Source organism: Anarhichas minor, unplaced genomic scaffold (genome assembly GCF_050575085.1).
Source record: "Anarhichas minor isolate MPS153535 unplaced genomic scaffold, ASM5057508v1 ptg000062l, whole genome shotgun sequence".
Classification (NCBI taxonomy): Eukaryota; Metazoa; Chordata; class Actinopteri; order Perciformes; family Anarhichadidae; genus Anarhichas; species Anarhichas minor.
Genome location: NW_027466508.1, coordinates 9142183 through 9159433, shown reverse-complemented (window position 1 = coordinate 9159433; position 17251 = coordinate 9142183). Strand labels below are relative to the sequence as shown.

At 39.8% G+C, this 17251-nt stretch overlaps 1 protein-coding gene across 1 annotated transcript; it reads left to right on the top strand.

Annotated features, from left to right (window-relative positions):
* The first annotated feature begins 735 nt into the window (after window positions 1-735).
* Window positions 736-16353, top strand: tmem255b (transmembrane protein 255B). The gene is made up of 9 exons (XM_076078048.1): window positions 736-799; window positions 1576-1718; window positions 1832-1894; window positions 10649-10738; window positions 12201-12281; window positions 12723-12808; window positions 13716-13875; window positions 14653-14799; window positions 16123-16353. Exons 1-9 carry the CDS (start codon window positions 736-738, stop codon window positions 16351-16353), a joined length of 1065 nt encoding a protein of 354 aa, XP_075934163.1.
* Window positions 16354-17251: the final 898 nt, after the last annotated feature.

Below are 17251 nucleotides of genomic sequence, written 5' to 3'. Positions count from 1 at the left end.
TGATATCAGTGCATCACTAGTTACACCAGAGCATTCGCCTGTATTGTAAATAGAATAATAAAAGCTAAGGGTTTCATGTAGTGTCCGACAATATCAAACATCTAGATGTCATATTGATATTTGTTTTCTATTTTAAAACACCGAATAATAGTATAAATGGCCACGAGACTTGTTTTTCAAATGTTGACCGATGGAGGGCGCTGTACACTCACTTCACCGCTGCAGCCTCATGATATTACAGCCTGTAGACATTAAAAGACACTAAGAAACTCACTATAGTATACTAAGAAAAATACATTAAAAAATCATCATTACAAAGTATAGAGTTTAGCCATATATACTGCGAGTATTTTAACATGAGTTCTGTATTAAAGCTGAATTAAACTTATGTAAGATAGATGATTTAATAATTGATCACTGAGGTGAATGTAGGGAGCTGATTGGTCTCTCTCTCTCTCTCTCTCTCTCTCTCTCTCTCTCTCTCTCTCTCTCAGGCTTCAAGAAAAGTTCAAGTCGTCTGCGCTCAGAATCAGCGGTACAAATCTATATGAAACCGCATTCTTATTTATCACAAGATGGTTAAACTATAAGAAGCATCTCGTTCGCAGCGTAATTGCCTGTGGAGGATGACGACTCTGTTTTGAATCTACAGGGACAAAAAAAAAAGAAAAGCGTCGCTTCAGCTGCCCGCTCTGCTTTTATTCATTTCTAAAGATAAATCATCTTTGAGGCAAAATGCAGCAGCCTGAAACCCAGCGGACAACTCAGCAAACAACGACAGAAGTCCTGGATCCAGCAGGTAGGACATCATGTCTTCTAACCTGACTCTGCGGGAAGCTGCAAGTAACCGCAGCATCTTTAATACCATAAACACATTATTCAAAACACGTTTTTTCTTATAGTGTGCTTTAATTTAATGAGTAGGGAACGTGGCAGGAAACACAGGGCTAATTCATCGCTAATTCATTTTAGAAATACTTAAAAAGCTCCGAGCATAGCTCATCGACAGTGGTGTTTAGCCTAAACATGTATACTTTTACCTCAGTGAATTATCTGAGTACTTCTTCCACCACGGGTTACTTTGCTGATTAGGATTTTAAAAAATCTATAATAATTACCACAAACCCTTACTGATCGGTGCTCTAAAACAAAAACTATGTCAGCAAAAAAACGACGAAATCCTACAAAATATTGATGACAAAATGAACAACAAGTATATACAAAAATGTCTTGTTGTACAGGAAGTGAAACCAGAAAATAGCATATAAAACAGTCCCACCATAACCTAAAGTATACTTGTGTACATTTTGATAATTACTTGAGCTTGAGTGAGAATATGAATGCAGGGTTTTAACTTGCTTTACATTGTCACACTGTACTTTTACTTCAGTCAATGATCTGGATTCTTCCACCACGGCTCAAAAGAATAATAGAGACATTTTTTTTGTGCACATGTGCATGTTCTTGAGAAAAAAGGTGGCTGGAGTTTGGGACTTTATGTCTTTATGGTTGATGTCATTCAAAGAGTTCAGGATGAAATGAATGTAAAGAGGTCCTCCTGTCATCCATCCTCAGTTCACTACCTGCGTCGGAGGAAAACGGCTCTGTGGGTGACGGTGTCCCTGCTGGCTCTGGCTCTGGTGGTGCTGGCTGTGGGTCTGATCTCTGCTACTCGCACAGACAACGTGCCTGTCGCTGGATATTACGCCGGCATCACCGTGAGTGACAGACGCCTCTCGTCTCACATTCTCAATCCTTTGAACGTCTTTGTCCTGACACTTGTGTGTTTTCTTTAATCATGTCTTCCACTTTGATCTGTTTGTGCCTACAGCTGAGTTTTGGGGCTTTTCTGGGTATTGTTGGCATCCACCTGGTGGAAAACCGCAGACCCATGGTGAGTCTGTTCCTCTGGCTCTCATGTCATTGTTGCAACACATTTAAAATCACATTATAATGATGATTTCAATTATTCCATCGCATGTAACACCTTCATGGTCTTCATTTAGACCCCTCAACTATATACAATTTGTACTTCAAGAAAAGTCTTATTGTCTTATTAGCTAAGTGGAGCATTAAGCAGCTAAACACAGTTTGTCCGACAGATAATATTTATCTTCTAAAAATGAGGCATTGTTCCTGGAATATGGGACATATATACCCAGTGAATTAGAAGATTATGTTACCAACTTTGCAAAATCACTCAACCGTTTTACGGGAAATTGCTCTATTATGAGCAAGAAGCCAATCTGATTACTCGATGGCGGCCGTAATGTGTTCTTGGTTCCTTGCGCCCGAGTCAGAGTACGTGACTGGGTTTGTGGTCGAGGGCAACGGATGTGATTGGCTCGAGATTTCTATGACAGGAGGGGAAATTGCATTAGTATTGGTCAGTTACTGACAGAGCTGCATTATCATCAAAGTGCCTCTCTGTACAACAGAGACACTTTCAGGTAGACCGAAGACCTGTCTGAAAAGAGTGACTCTTTCAAAATGTCCTAAATTTCTAACTTGGTAAACAAAGTAAAAGAACAAAATTAGAAACTCCGCTTTGAGCCCTTCAGACTGCTCTAAAAGAAATTAAACACAATAAAAGGTGAACAAAAGCTCCATGAATTGACCTCCAATCAGCTTCATTTGTGGCAACATTCAAGAGGCCAACAAACGCAAGTGCTCAAGAGCCAGTGGCAATCCGAAGCTGAAACTGTTCCCTAATGTTGACGACAGTATCACATTCACAGGACATGAAACCCAGCAAGGACTGAAGAGGACACCAGTGACACAGAAACTTTAGCAGATTAAGAGTCCTTGTTTTTTATATGGTGATTCGTCCCAATTATTATCTAATTTAGCAAAGAAGTTGAAGTTTAGAAGTTGATGAGAATACAGTGTTATTACATAATTAAGTTTCTCGATGACTCATATCTGGTTTATTCCTATTTTGAAATATTTGATCAATATCAATTAAGATTTAACAGTCTATTCTCCATTAGCATTTATTATGTACTACCTTACTTAAAATATTGGTGAAAAAGAAAAAAAAGAGTGACAAGGAAGAAATGAAAGAGAGATTTAGTTAAAGTTTCAGGACAAAACCAGGATTTTACAGGTTCTCTACGACACGGTTCTTACATTTTCAGCCTCAAAATTCCAGACTTCACGGTAGATTGCTTTAGACCATATTTGACATCTGAGCACAAATAGCTAGATGTTTGTTTTGTAAATATATTATTTTATAATCCAGCTGTTACATTATAAGCCTATATGTTGCCAAATAATTGTCAGAAGGCTGTAGCTAGGAGTTCAATTCACAGCTGTTTAAAAATACAAGCGATAAAGTATAAATCTAACCTGTTGCTGGTCTGTAAGTTAAGCTAAACATGGTTATGTTTGAATGTAATGAGATTTTTCCTCATCGTACTCAGTGTGTCATGGCATCATGTATGTAGCCATCAAGTAACCTAATGTAAGACTCCTTTAAATGCATTCTTGTTTTAAAATGATTCAGCTGTAATCATTTCTGCAAGTCTTAGCTCAATTAGCTACAGTTTATAAATCCTACTAGTGAGAGTTGTTGCTTTAGCTGACAAAAATCAACCGGCTAGAAATGAGAATCTGTGCCATGAACAGAGAGTTTGACAAGTGTAGCAATAAAAACAGGAGCGAAGCTTTCTTCGTTAACGTTCAATTCAAATATATGCCTTGAAATACTATTAGATTATAAAACATCCCCTGCGCGTCAATTTATTGGAACCGGTGTTAATTTTGACAAGAATTTCAAGTTTAATTTGGGTCTTAGTCTGAAAAATGTAGTTGTTGTAAGTCACATATGAGTCTTTTGTTTTGTTGTAGTCAAGATGTAGTCAGCTTTACTTTTAGTCCAACTTTAGTCAGTTTTCTAAGACAGATTCATGATACTGTTATGGATTTTGCTGAGGGATGTTTCTCATGGCTGTAAATAATTCAATGAGAAGTAAGCATACCTTGAACTATATGTGTTTAAGCAGCAAAACCACTGAGGTACAGGAAAAACATCATGGTTGGACTTCAGATAGGTACAGTAAACTTAGGTTTAGGCAACAAAACCACTTTGTTAGGTTTTGGAAAAATGTCACGAACGTACCTTTACAATAACTCAGTAACCCTTTAGGACACGAACACTGGTCTCATGGTTGAAAGTCCTGTGTTGTTTGACCCATCCACCCCCTCTCCCACAGCATTAGTGGTCTACTTGATGTTCACTATGTTCACGAGCTCTGACAGTAGCATCTGTAGTCACAAGGATGCCTTAAATTCAGTAGTCCACCTCGAAAAACAATCCTAATCGACTTTCCATTGGCATTGTATCCGTGGTGCCGACACAAATTTTAACACATTACGTGCCACCACCAAGGAATGCTCTGTTTACAGATCAAGGTCATTTTACATATTTCAGTGAGACAGGTTGCTTTGTGGACACCACGGCAAGTGGTGTGTGTAATCACTCACCGCTGATGATGTGGCTCCAGCCGAAAGGAGACAAAAATATTGAGCGTTCATGATGTCATTCTTTACCCAGTTGTTATTAAGCTATTATTTTGTTCTTTTTAATGTGTCACAGACATTCGTCTCTTCTAAATAGCACATTTTAATCTTGTCTGTTAACAGCTAATGATAGGTTAACAAGGGTCGACAATTGATCAGGAAAAAAAGAAATCTAAATTAGCATCCCTTGACATCCCGTAACAGAGCCAACTATGTTGTCTTGTCTTTACTCGCTAGGGCTTAATGATCGAAGCATTTGCCAACATTTTTGCTGTCAATATGTTTTTAATTTACGTTGTTGTTGCGATTTAGTCATACAATAAAAGGACGTCAACGAATACTTATGGGAAATACTTTTGTTGACAAAATGAACACTGATTTTAACTGCTAAGAGCTAAAACTTCCAATAAATGACCTCTGGGCACTGTTGTGTTTGAAACCACAGTCACAACACGTTTTAAAACATGTCAGCTGGAAACACTGCTCAATATGTTAAGGTAAAAACAGTTAACAGGGTTTTTTTAAAGTTACTTTACAGAGAGACTTAACAGACAGTTATCAGAGCACATTGAAATATTGTCTTTGCATGATAGAGATGAACCTGTCACCATGACTGGTATATCAGTGTGTGTTGTGAATTTTTAATGTGGCGGCCAGGGTGTCGCTGTCTTACGTTACGCTACAGTGTACCGTATCTAATCCGGTCTGCACAGATACCCTTCTTAGAGCTGATCACACAAGTGTCTGTGCGTGTTAATACATCCACCCTAGCTCAAAACAAAGCATCAATTAAGAAAGACAAAGACTACTAAATAACATTTTCTGTGGGCTCTCACTCCATTTGAGTCCTTGCATTGTTTCACTTCTCGTGTTGTGTGTGTGTGTGTGTGTCTGTGTGTGTGTGCGTGGCTGTAAATGTGAGCATTTAGAAAGAGGGAAAGACATCGACAAAGACAATTAAATACCTGCTGTATCGGTCTGCCTCTCCGGCATGGCTCCCAGGTCTGTGCTTTAATCTTTAATGATGAGATCGCTGCCACACTAGCGCCGGTCTACGGTGTCTCTTATGAGGCACGTGTGGCACAATGTTCCTCTCACACAGGTGTCTTCTTCCCATCCTGTGTCTGAAGCTCAGCACTGTAACACGAGCTGGCAGAGCGAGGTCGCTCATTAAAGAACAACCGCTGTAACCAACAGCGACAATGCCATGGACATCTGAGAGCTCTTCCCTTACTTCCTGGATCTCACAGGCCTTTGCTCCTCTGGCCTCACAAAGCAGCAGATGGAGGGCATGATGCTGCTATGTCAGACAGGCGTAAGCGCGGGGAGATCATGAGTCCGGTCGTGTCTGTGTGTGTGAGTGTGTATGTGTCTGTCTGTCCACAGCTAGTCTTTTATACCACTGGACCCATTAGCCTGATATTTTTTGTGCTCATTGGTGACTGTATGCTTAAAGAAATACATCACTCACGAAATGACCATTCGTATGTCATCCCTCGTTACCTTTAGTTGTCTATGAAAACGTTGATTTTCTCAGTTGTCGGAGAATCCAAAAACAAAGAAAAGTATAACGTAACAGCAAAACTATATAAAAAAACATCAGTTTACAACTAGTGCAGTATAATCCTAGTCTCATTTATCCATGTCGTATGGTCACTACTTCCCAAACACGTGAAAAAAACAAAAAAAAAGCACTTTTCTAGTTTAAACTGTAAGCAGACAGAAACAAGTTTATCTTCTGCTGCTTACAGAAATGAGCATATTTAAATTCCTTCCTTCTGTTGAAGTGGACCGCATCAATTGAGCAATTAAAATGTATTGTAATGTACTATGTGTAGTATGCAGACATACTAATACGACCGGTGATACATTACAATGATAAACTAATGCACAGCAATAATAGAAACATTACCACATGAATAAATGAAATAACAATAAACAATAAAACACAAACAAATGCTTAATACAAATAGAGGTATAGATCATCTAGAATATTGACTTGACAGACATTTATGTTGACTTTATTATTGTGTCTATTTGTTGCCATGATTACAAATCCCTTACATTGAATTATGGACATACAGAGCAGCCGGCTTGAGTATATGTTTTATGTACAGTACATGTTTCTAAACAACATGTACAAACCCATGTATACTACGTATTGCTGTTGAGTAAGTAGATGATTGTGGCCTTAATTCTGCAGAAATGACTTGATTGTAGACACCTGAGTAAGTCATTCAGTCGTTGACTAATTGCACATGTTAACACACACTAATCAATGCTGGAGAGGGTTTGTACTGGGTTTTCTTTAGTAAATATGTGACGATTACTAGATAAATTCAGCTCAGGAGTCCTACAAAAAGTGAAGACCATATTTTTCTAAATGATTTACTTTGAGTAAGTATGATTATCAAATATCTACAAAATGGCTGTGACATCACTTTGGATAAGATTTGAGTCATGTTTATTCAGGATAAAGGTTTAGTTTTTGAGGCAATGTTTTGGTCATAAACACAGACAGGTGGTATTTTTGTCTGTGTGAGAGAACAGAAATATCAACAACTTCCATATAATAAGCTCTATAGAATAAAAAACAAGACTGCAAACAAAAAATACCACCCACAATAGAAAAGAAGAAATCTATCACCCGTGTTAAACAACCGTCTAGTTGTGTCTTTTTGCGTTATATCTCTGGATTTTAGAGTTATAAGACATTTTGCTCCGATCAATTTATGTTCCCAAGAGACCCTTTTCATGAATGTGTGGCCTATCGTAACACACACTTGTGCTCACTGACATCTCTTGGAGAAAGCTTTTTATAAATCTTAATGACTTGAATATCGCCACTTTTCATTTTGTCTTATCTTGTCCTCCAAAATGTTTAAAAGGATGGTGGAGCATGAAATTCTGTCTGTAAGCTCGCCTCCTATCTGCACTCACCCTGCTGCTCCCCAAAACAGGCTTCACTGCCCTGGTACACTGTAGGATGTCTTTATGACTAAATGCTTCGTGTAGCTCATGTCCTTTGTTCTGTACTCACTGCCCCGTAGCTCACGGACTGTCGTCCTTTTGGTCACCTTGCAGGTTGGAGAGCAGAACGGTGAACATTTTTAAAGGGCCGTATTTTACCCAACAAGTTTCTTATTACCAGCGTGTCCAGCTGTGGCCGTGATTGGTCACTGGACCACTGAGCAGGGGGGGGGGGAAAGACCTTGCAGCGGTCAGCGACTTTAGTTACATAACCTGATGGGTATCTTTACTGAAGCCATAAAATTCCGCCTTGTGTCTTTATCTCTTTAAGACTGATATCTTCGACTCTAAAGCTTTCAGCCGGTGTGTCTCTCTGTTCTTCAATGGCTATAATGGATATTTTAATAATAATGTATCAAATTAGCTTTATAACGAGTCTCAGCTCATTGTTTAGCTGTCCAGCCAACAATGTTTTGTTTTGGTTCCCTCTCACTTCTCTCATCCCTTCCTTGTAAGCATCAGAAAGCAGCTGTTATCAATGAAAAAGCTCTACAAACCCCACTGAACAGTACCTGCTCATCACCGAACGCCAGGCAGACACAGTTAACAACTAGCAGGTGAACATAGTGCAGCATTTAGACACAAAAGGACTAAATATTTCCCTCAGCAGCAGGTAGAGACCAAAAACGGAGCTAAAAGAAGAGTAAGTGTTGGTCTCACGTTCATTAGGTGGACACAATCACGACTCCAAATGAATGATAATGTTACTCCACACCTGCTGGATGTGTAAATAAGCAACTGTTCGCTAACACGTTTCGCCAAATCAACTGAAAACAGTGATGACATATCAATGTTGTGTTCACTACTTGTTTCCTCAATTGGCCATAAAAGTTACTGCAGGTTTAACAAATGGTACCAACACCACGATATATAAAAAGTCTTCCAGTAAAAGTACAGAAGTAATATCAGCAGAATGTACTTTAACTATCACAAAGTAGCATTTTACAGTTGTAACTGGACTTTTATAATGTGTTGCATTTTTTTTTATTAAAGTAAAATTTGAAAACTTGTAAACGTAGCTATCACATAAATGTAGTGGAATAAAAAGTCCAATATTTCTCTCTGAAATGTAGTGGAGTAAAAGTATAAAGTAGCATAAAGTGGAAATAATTGAGAAAAGCACAACTGTACAGCACTTGAGTAATTATACTTCGTTACTTTCCACCAATGGTCGTTTTAATGCTTCCTCACTGACTCGACTCCTGAGAGCAGAAAACCATCTACAGTGTGTCTGTGAGTCTTTAATCTTTTACAGCATTTGATTTTTCTCTCTGCTTCAGTTGTACCGAGGGAGATTGTGGGGTTTTGGCGACAGAGTGTGTGTTGAGGTGTTTTATGTGTTGGCAGCTGGTGCTAAGGTAATGTGAAGTAATGCCGTTGTCAGGCTCTATTGTCTCGGCTACTGGCCTCATCTCCCACTTGCAGCCCATAAAAGCAGAGTCATTTAAACCGCTAATGAAGTGGAGAGTCTGGGCCAGAGGCAGATAAAACCCACCAGAAAAAAAAGCGTATTTTCTCAGCCAGGCTATTATTTCACTTTATTCAGGGGTATTCATTTTAAAATTCCCTTGTTATAATATCCGTTTAGTCGAGGTTTCTCAGCCCGTGCTGCCACAAAACAAACCAATTCTTAAGTGCAGCCTGTGGTAGATGTTAATTGAAAACCTCACATCATTTCCAGCACAGCTCCACCCAACGTCAACCTGAACCTCAATAAGCCACATTAAGTGAAACCACCTGAGCAGGTGTGCAGGGCCTTTAACAATTCATCCAGCAACAAAATCCTTTATCTAGCACAACATGTAAATGAGATTTTGAGATGTCATTGTAGGAAAAGCACATTATTATTTACTAATAACAGCAACAATGCAGCAAAATAGAATTCAGCCATCATTGACTTTATTATTCGCGTGTGATTTTCTCACTTTGACATGACAACGTGTCTTAAGTGAAAAGGGCTGTTGACTCCGAATATTAGATTCTCATCCTTTCTTGGGAGCAACTTTTAGTTAGACCCGAGTCTCACAAACAAGAACTCTTGTTGTTAGTGGAACTTTGGGACCAAGAAAAATAAGCAAAAATAATAATTACTCACTTGTGCTACTTCAGCATAATTCAAGGTTTTCATGGATTTAAGAAATTGTTGAAATCTGTCCAGAAAACCTTAAAGATCTTAAATGGCAATAGAAATCAAGGAAAGGGGGACAAAAGTCTCCCATGCATCAAATAAGTCACTTACATCATTAGTTATATAGATGATATATTCTAGATTATGAAAAAACTACTCTACAATCTTACTTGTTTTCGCTTGTGTGGACAAACTGCTTTCTACCACCTACCATTAGATAAATAGAAAAAAGTGTGTTTTTAATCTCTTGCTTCAATACAGCAGGTTGGGTCCTGGGGGAGCGATTGAACAGACAGTAAACGATGCTCAGTGATAAAGTTCATGATCAGACATCTGTGATCAGCCAGCTGGGTCTACTGGTGGGAGGGGGGGAGGGAGGCTGTAATATCAGAAAAGTACTTTGTCTTACAGTAAAAGCTAAATGGTGTGTGTCCCGGATTTAAGGTTATTGATCAGTGATCACATTATTGGGCTCAGTTTGCAGAATTGCCTTAATGTGTGAGATAAGCAACATTGTGTGTGTGTGTGTGTGTGTGTGTGTGTGTGTGTGTGTGTATCAGATTGGGAGAATTAGATTGACCTTGCTGGTACAAAAGGCCCTCTGTCCTGTACGTCTCCTCTGTGCCCATAAATCTACCCACAAAGCACCTCTGCGTTGGCAGAGCAAGAAGCCATACATTTACTTTATCGTCCTGCAGGACAGACGCAGGAAACCAATCAGGACACACACACACACACACACACACTCGCACACACACACACACACACACACACACACACACACACACACACACTCGCACGCACACACACACACACACACACACACACACGCAGAGTGTGTGTGTAAAGCTTATGATAATATGATAGAATGTATACTTTGTTTTTTTATATTCAAATTCGGGCATATTAATGAATAAATAAGTTATTCAATAGTCAAGAAAATGACTTTACCATCTTGATCTCTTTAAGCTGGTGGCAGCGATCATCTTCATCAGCATCGGAGTCATTGCGTCTTTCTTCTGTGCCATTGTGGACGGGATCATCGCTTCAGAGTTCATCGTAAGTATAAAATGTATTTACATGCCTGCACTGAAAAAAAAGAAATTCAAACTAATGCACCTGTTTTTTTTGTTCGAACAAACCCTCAAACACACACCAAATGAATTCACACATGCTTAGGTCGACAGAAACTCGGCCTACGGAAACACATATTAAGACTGGCACAGACACATTACTGAGATCAGGAACTTTGCAGATGCAACCAGACAGAAGTGTCGGTAGAGCTGCCATCACGGCACCAGACAGGTAGACGAGACTAATCTCAGTGCCCGACCTGCAGAGAGCTGCTGGGAAAACATCCGGCATAGCAGGGCTGATTAAATGTGTCAAGAAGATAAACAACTTGTGTGAAAACTCTTTTATTAGGATGCAAACAAATACACACTACAGAAAAACACAAAATATGCAATAACTGAAGATGCATACACTTTTCCAAAAATACATCTTTAACTCTATTTCAACTGAGAATCGATTTCCAGGAAACATCCTTGCAATGGTCGGATGTATACACAAACTGTATTTTTGGAAAGAAAAATTAGGAAATTAAAAGTAATTCCATAAAGATTTTTGTCTCCCTTTTATTCTCCGTCTCACTACAAACGTATTCACTCCGACATTATGTCTGTATTTCCGTCTTTGTTTTCACATGAAGAAGCCTCATTAAACATTTTCATAATTGGTCAGTTTAACATCGTTTGCCCCCATCATGGCATCAGTCAGAGGACAATTACAAACTCTCTAGATTTTAAACAACTCCCAAATGAAATGACTACATGTGAAATTAAATGTGTACAAATACCTGAATATGTTTTAAAGGAAATGAACAGAAAATGCAGAGGGGTCAAATAAGGTTAACTCATTATTGTTGCTTCCTTACTGGATATCTGAGATGTTCTCCGTGTTTGGATACACGGACACGAACGCCTCAGTTTGTCACATCAGTTTAATGAATTTGAATGAGTATCTTAATGAGTATGAACCAGAGAGAGTTCAAAAACCTGGCACAGAGTCACATATATTGATCAGCCGTGCTATCAAACCCTCTGCAGATATATTTATTTTGCGCTCACGGGACAGTAAAATTCATATTTATTGCACCTTCAAGCTTTGGACAGTGAAAATGATGATATTACCTTTCCCGATATATATATAAAGCCCGGTGAGGTTCAGTGCAGTGGACGGGTCTGAGCAGGCACATGTTGTAAACCTTCACTGCTGCAGTGACACAGAAACAGGATGGACAGAATGACACCAACCAGGGTTCATGCAAAAAGTGCATCATTACTGAAACCCTGAAATCATGGAGCTTTACTCCAGAAAAGAGGGAAAAAACATTTCGATTGCAGCTGTGGTGTATGACAAGTCGATTACCGTATACATCCTATATTAGGTTGTGCGTTTGTGTGTGGCTTGCGTATTTAACAAGTCTATTGTCTCTCTTTCTAATCTTTCTAACACACAGGACATAAGGCCCTTGCAGGAGGACATGTGTGACTTTTACGCCAGTGGAGCAGGCTACTCCTACGATAACTACTATACTGAGGTGATTCATATACAAACTAACTTACATCACAGCTTTACATTTTTGTGTCTCAGTTATTGTCTTTGAAATGTCGTAAATGAAATGCATTTTAGGTTAATTTTAGGATTATATTCTGTGTTCTTGCAGCCTTTTTGTATTTAAATAAAAAAATCCACAAAGTGTGTAGTGACATCTAGTGGTCCAATAATGTTACTGCATTTAAAGCAGTAGTCACTGCATCTTGTTCACTTTGCATCGAATTCTAAGTCAAATAGAAGTTCTGGAAATGGTATGCTGACACAGGGACATGTTTCTTCATGCATTTCTTTGTCCAAACTGTTCGTCCAGCTCCTGCTTATCTGGCTGTTGCATCTGTTTTCATGAGGTTAACACAACTTTTATCACAAGTGATTAAAAAGCCCACGAGAGCCCCTTTAACTCATCAGAGCTCTCACGCTGCAGGTGACATGCCGCTCCTTTGACAAAGCGTGCAAGCTGAAGCTGAGGAGCAACACCTGCTACTGCTGCTACCTGTACAACTGTGCGAGGTGAGACGACCACCAGCTGTTGCCATTTGTTTAGGTGTCCGTGTGGCTGCACCTTACTCGGGATACACACAGACCATACAGCTGGGTGCATGTTTTAATCCCATTAAACTTCAATTTGCATGTGCTTTCCATTACTGCAGAGTATTTTCACACATTTCATTCCAACTTTTTACTTCCAGGCGACAACAATTCATTCAACTACACCGTAGCAGTTATTGCAAAAACTTGAACCTTTCTGGTGTGCGGGTGTCCATTACAGTGAACATGTTTGTAAATATATTTTTGTCAATAATAATGTTATAATAGAGAGATAATACAGTAAAGTAGAGAGTGGTGTAAAAACAGCATCCTAAATGCTGACTCCACTGTTGGAAAAATCACTCTTGTGATTTTGGCGCTTTCTTGCATTAAAGAAGTTCCTATTCCACAGCCAACATTCAAACCCAGGATGTTGAGAGTTTTTCCATGACCTCTCGAACACACACCAAAGAGGAAGAGCTTTCCAAGAAAGTCCCACCCCTGCTTGCAACTACGTTACCACTAAGGTATTAGCCGATGAATGGCTGCCTGGCAGGCTTAATAAAGTCATATGGACAGTGTGAGGGATTCTTTGATTTCTTCCCTCCTTGGAAGATTTAAAAAAAATACTGTGATGTGCTGTGGAAAATGGTTGCCATACATTAGGCCTTTTTCATGGCAGGACATTTTTGTTAAATATAGTGAGTCATTGCAATGGAACAAAGTAGATCAGTGCTTTTCCCGCTATGACAGGTGAAATGTCTGCTGTGAAGAAAGCCTCTTGTACACACGCTCTGTGATGTATGGCCAGAAGCATACAAAATGCAAAGCCAGAGTCATCCTTGCCATCTTCCGATGAGCACTGACTCCTGCTCTCTTCATCTTCCAGCACAGAGTTCCACACACAGTACTACGCGTTCACCGGGGTCAGCAGCTGCTGGGATGTGATCCACCTGCACCGCCTGCTGTGGGCCTCGGTGGTGCTCAACGTGCTCGGCTTGTTCCTGGGCATCATCACCGCCGCCGTGCTCGGAGCGTACAAGGATATGGTGAGCAGGAGAAAATTGGAGTGCATCTCTACTTTACAGACAAGAAGTACAAAAGTGCTCTTTGGAGTGAAGGGCAAAGAAAATAAGACGATTTAAAAGCAGTCGGAGTCCTGAGAGAAATATAAAAGCTTGTAATATTACATGGCTCACAAATGGACTGTGACGAGGGATTTTTAATACACTTGTCTTAAAACGACTTACCTCTCTTTAATGCCTGCAGGCCACTTGCAGTATCCCTGCACATCGTAAAACATCTAACATCTTTTTGTTGTGTGTAAATCAAAAGGATCCTAAGCTCCAGGATACGTACGTCATTATTTTAATGTCAACTCGCTCACTACAGCTTGTTTCAAAGCTATTAAAGGTGATGTTTGTCACTCAAAGTGGACGTGTGCTCTGTCTGAATCTGATCAACATAGTTCCTGAATTAACGGAACTCATGAGATTGAACTGTCAAAAATGATGCATCAACAGAATATAATTTCACCTTCTTTTTGATCTGTTGACTTTACCGAAGCTTTGTCTGAAATATAATATTGATTTTACGTGCGGATATCTTTTTGTTTCACTGCCTCACTTACTACATTTTCAAACATTTTACTGCTCACACATGAAAGGACTAAAAACCCATATTCCCATAAGTCAATGTTTCAAAGACATCTCTGATCTTAATAAAAGTGTGTTTCATGTGCAACTGCACGCTCACTCACATTTTCCTTCAAGCTTCATTTGATGATTTCCCATCTTATTGAAAGACGTTTTTACCGTTTCCTGCAGCAGAAGCCGACTCCTCAGGTGGCTGCCAGCCCAACGCCGCCACCCCACATCCTGTACAACCCGACCCAGCACATGGTCACCTACGCTGGCTTCTGCCCTTCAGCACAATCTCTGCCCACCTACCCCAACTATCCAATGACCATGCAGGTACAACACCACAAAGAACCAATAATAGGTGCTTTTCACAGGAGACACATGTCCATGACGCTGTAGGAAAATAAACAGGTGTGAATAATAAAATCATTAATGGCTGAATTTAATTAAGCTGCCTCAGTTCAAGGGTCCTGGTATTGTGCATGTTGGTTTACTGGGACACTTGAATATAACTGAGCCATTGTTAATGTAATCTGTGCTATTCTTACTATGACAAGTCAAAACGTCTGCTGTGAAAAAGGCCAATTTTCCATTCCTGTGTATTAGTTTGGCAACCAGATGAGCAGCACTGGATCACATTTATTTTTGCTGAACTAGCACAGCCGTTTCATTCTAACATCAAAGCAGCTGAACGAAAACTATTCATCTGCACTGCTGACACGTCACATTCCTAAGAGGGATACCTGCACAACCTCACTAAAACCACCTCAATCTTACTGCTGCATGTGAGGGATCAACCCTGTTTCTTTATTACATAAAGATGATTTTTAAACACAGTGGTGTCGGTCGGTCGGTCGGTCCATCACTTTGGTTCAGACTGAAATATCTCAACAACGATGTGATGGATTACTATGACATTTTGAAATGCATGGTGCCCAGAGGATGAACCCAACAGGGTTTGGTAATCCTGACTTTCCTCTAGCGCCACCATTAGGGTGACATTTGTGTTTTTTTAGTGAAAGATCTCAAAAGCTATCATATGAATCACCATGAAATTTAGTAGAAACATCCATGGTCCCCTCAGGATGACTTGTTATTGCTTTTTAGCAATAGCTAATTAGCAAATATTAGCATGCTTACACTTTACCGAAGCAAATAAACATACTTGCTAAACATCAGCATGTTAGCAATGTCATTATGTTAGCATGCTGACTGACGTTAGCATTCTAATCAAAGCACCGCTACTGCACCTAAATACAGTTTCACAGAGCATGTCTGTACATTCTTCTTCTGGTATTGTTTCATGAGATCATTTTTTACGATGATGGTCGTCCAAGAACCTGTTAAAAACAGGAGTTTCTGATTAATGTTTCAAAGTAAACCGTGACAGGAGCTGTAATTCATAAGCGAGCCAATCACTAGTTAGCAGAGGCGTAGTTTTATTCATATTATGGTGAATTGAGTTTGTTTCTCACAGATTTATTCCTGATTATTGCTAATATTTGCTAATAAACCTGTGACTGCTACCAGAGGACCAAATTACATAAAGAGAATAAAAACCATGCCTCACATAAAAATGTCAGAAATAATTGAGGTATCTTTGGCTCTTCTTCCACATACAAGCTACCACTCCCTGTCTCTTCACCTCTCCCACAGCACAACAGCAACTATCAGCCACCTGCTACTCCCCAGATGATCCCTGAGGGAGGTACTGCCTCCAATTCCTGCCTGTCTGAGGAGAACCAGAGCCAGCAGCCCTCTCAGACTCAGCCACAGCCTCAGGGAGCCACCCAGGAACCAGGGGGCTACATGCTGACACCCAACGCTCCTATCCTCTACGGATCCGCCTACAGCCCCTTTGAGAAACCGCCGCCTTACGCCTGCTGAGCCACGACACCAACATCTGGGGCACGATAGAGAAATAACGTCTTGATTTGGTCGGACTGAATGTAGCACAAAGCACGTAGGTGACCTTGTAGATGGAAAACAATCAGTGAGCTTCTCAACTACACTGTACTGATAGTTATGCTACTCTTCATGTGGCACAGACACAGATGTGTAGCTATGTAGTGTGATTATACTATATATAGACATGATTAAGTTATTCCATGTGAATTCATTCAAAGGAAACGGTTTGGGAAATATGCTTTTTTGCGTCTCTTGAGTTGCTCTCCTCAGCCACAGCCAGCAGCCTGCTAACTTAGCTTAGCACAACGACCGGAAACAGGGGGGGGGGGGGGGGGAGACAGCTAGAAACAAAAGCCGCCCACCAGAGCCCGTAAATCTCACTAATTAACGCCGTATATTTCCATAGTTTAATATGCACAGAAAATGAAGTTTAAAACTGTGGACTCTTTCTTGGCAGCAGATGCCATCTCACTCTCAGCAAGAAAGCAAATACGTGTATTTCCTAAAAAGCTTTTACCTAAAGCTAAGGCCTTAAGAAGCTTATTACATGTGAATAGGTGTATCGTCGTATACTTGACTGTGACCCGATAGTCGTTTCTATTCTAGTTTGTGTAGACTGGATTAAAGGTCTTCATCGTCTCACTATATATTAACTACTGTAGGAGCAATTAAAAGGGCTTTCTTGAATGTGAAATAGAGAGTAAACAACGATGATGTTGCTGTTATTGCATTATGTAAGTGTGAATCATTTAATGTGCACTTTAAAGTCAGTACACTGTATATATTATTGATGATGCATGTTAACTACTGTGGGATGTAGCTGCTTTAAGATACATTATGTATTAAAGAGGCACATTATGTATAAAGGAGGCACCTT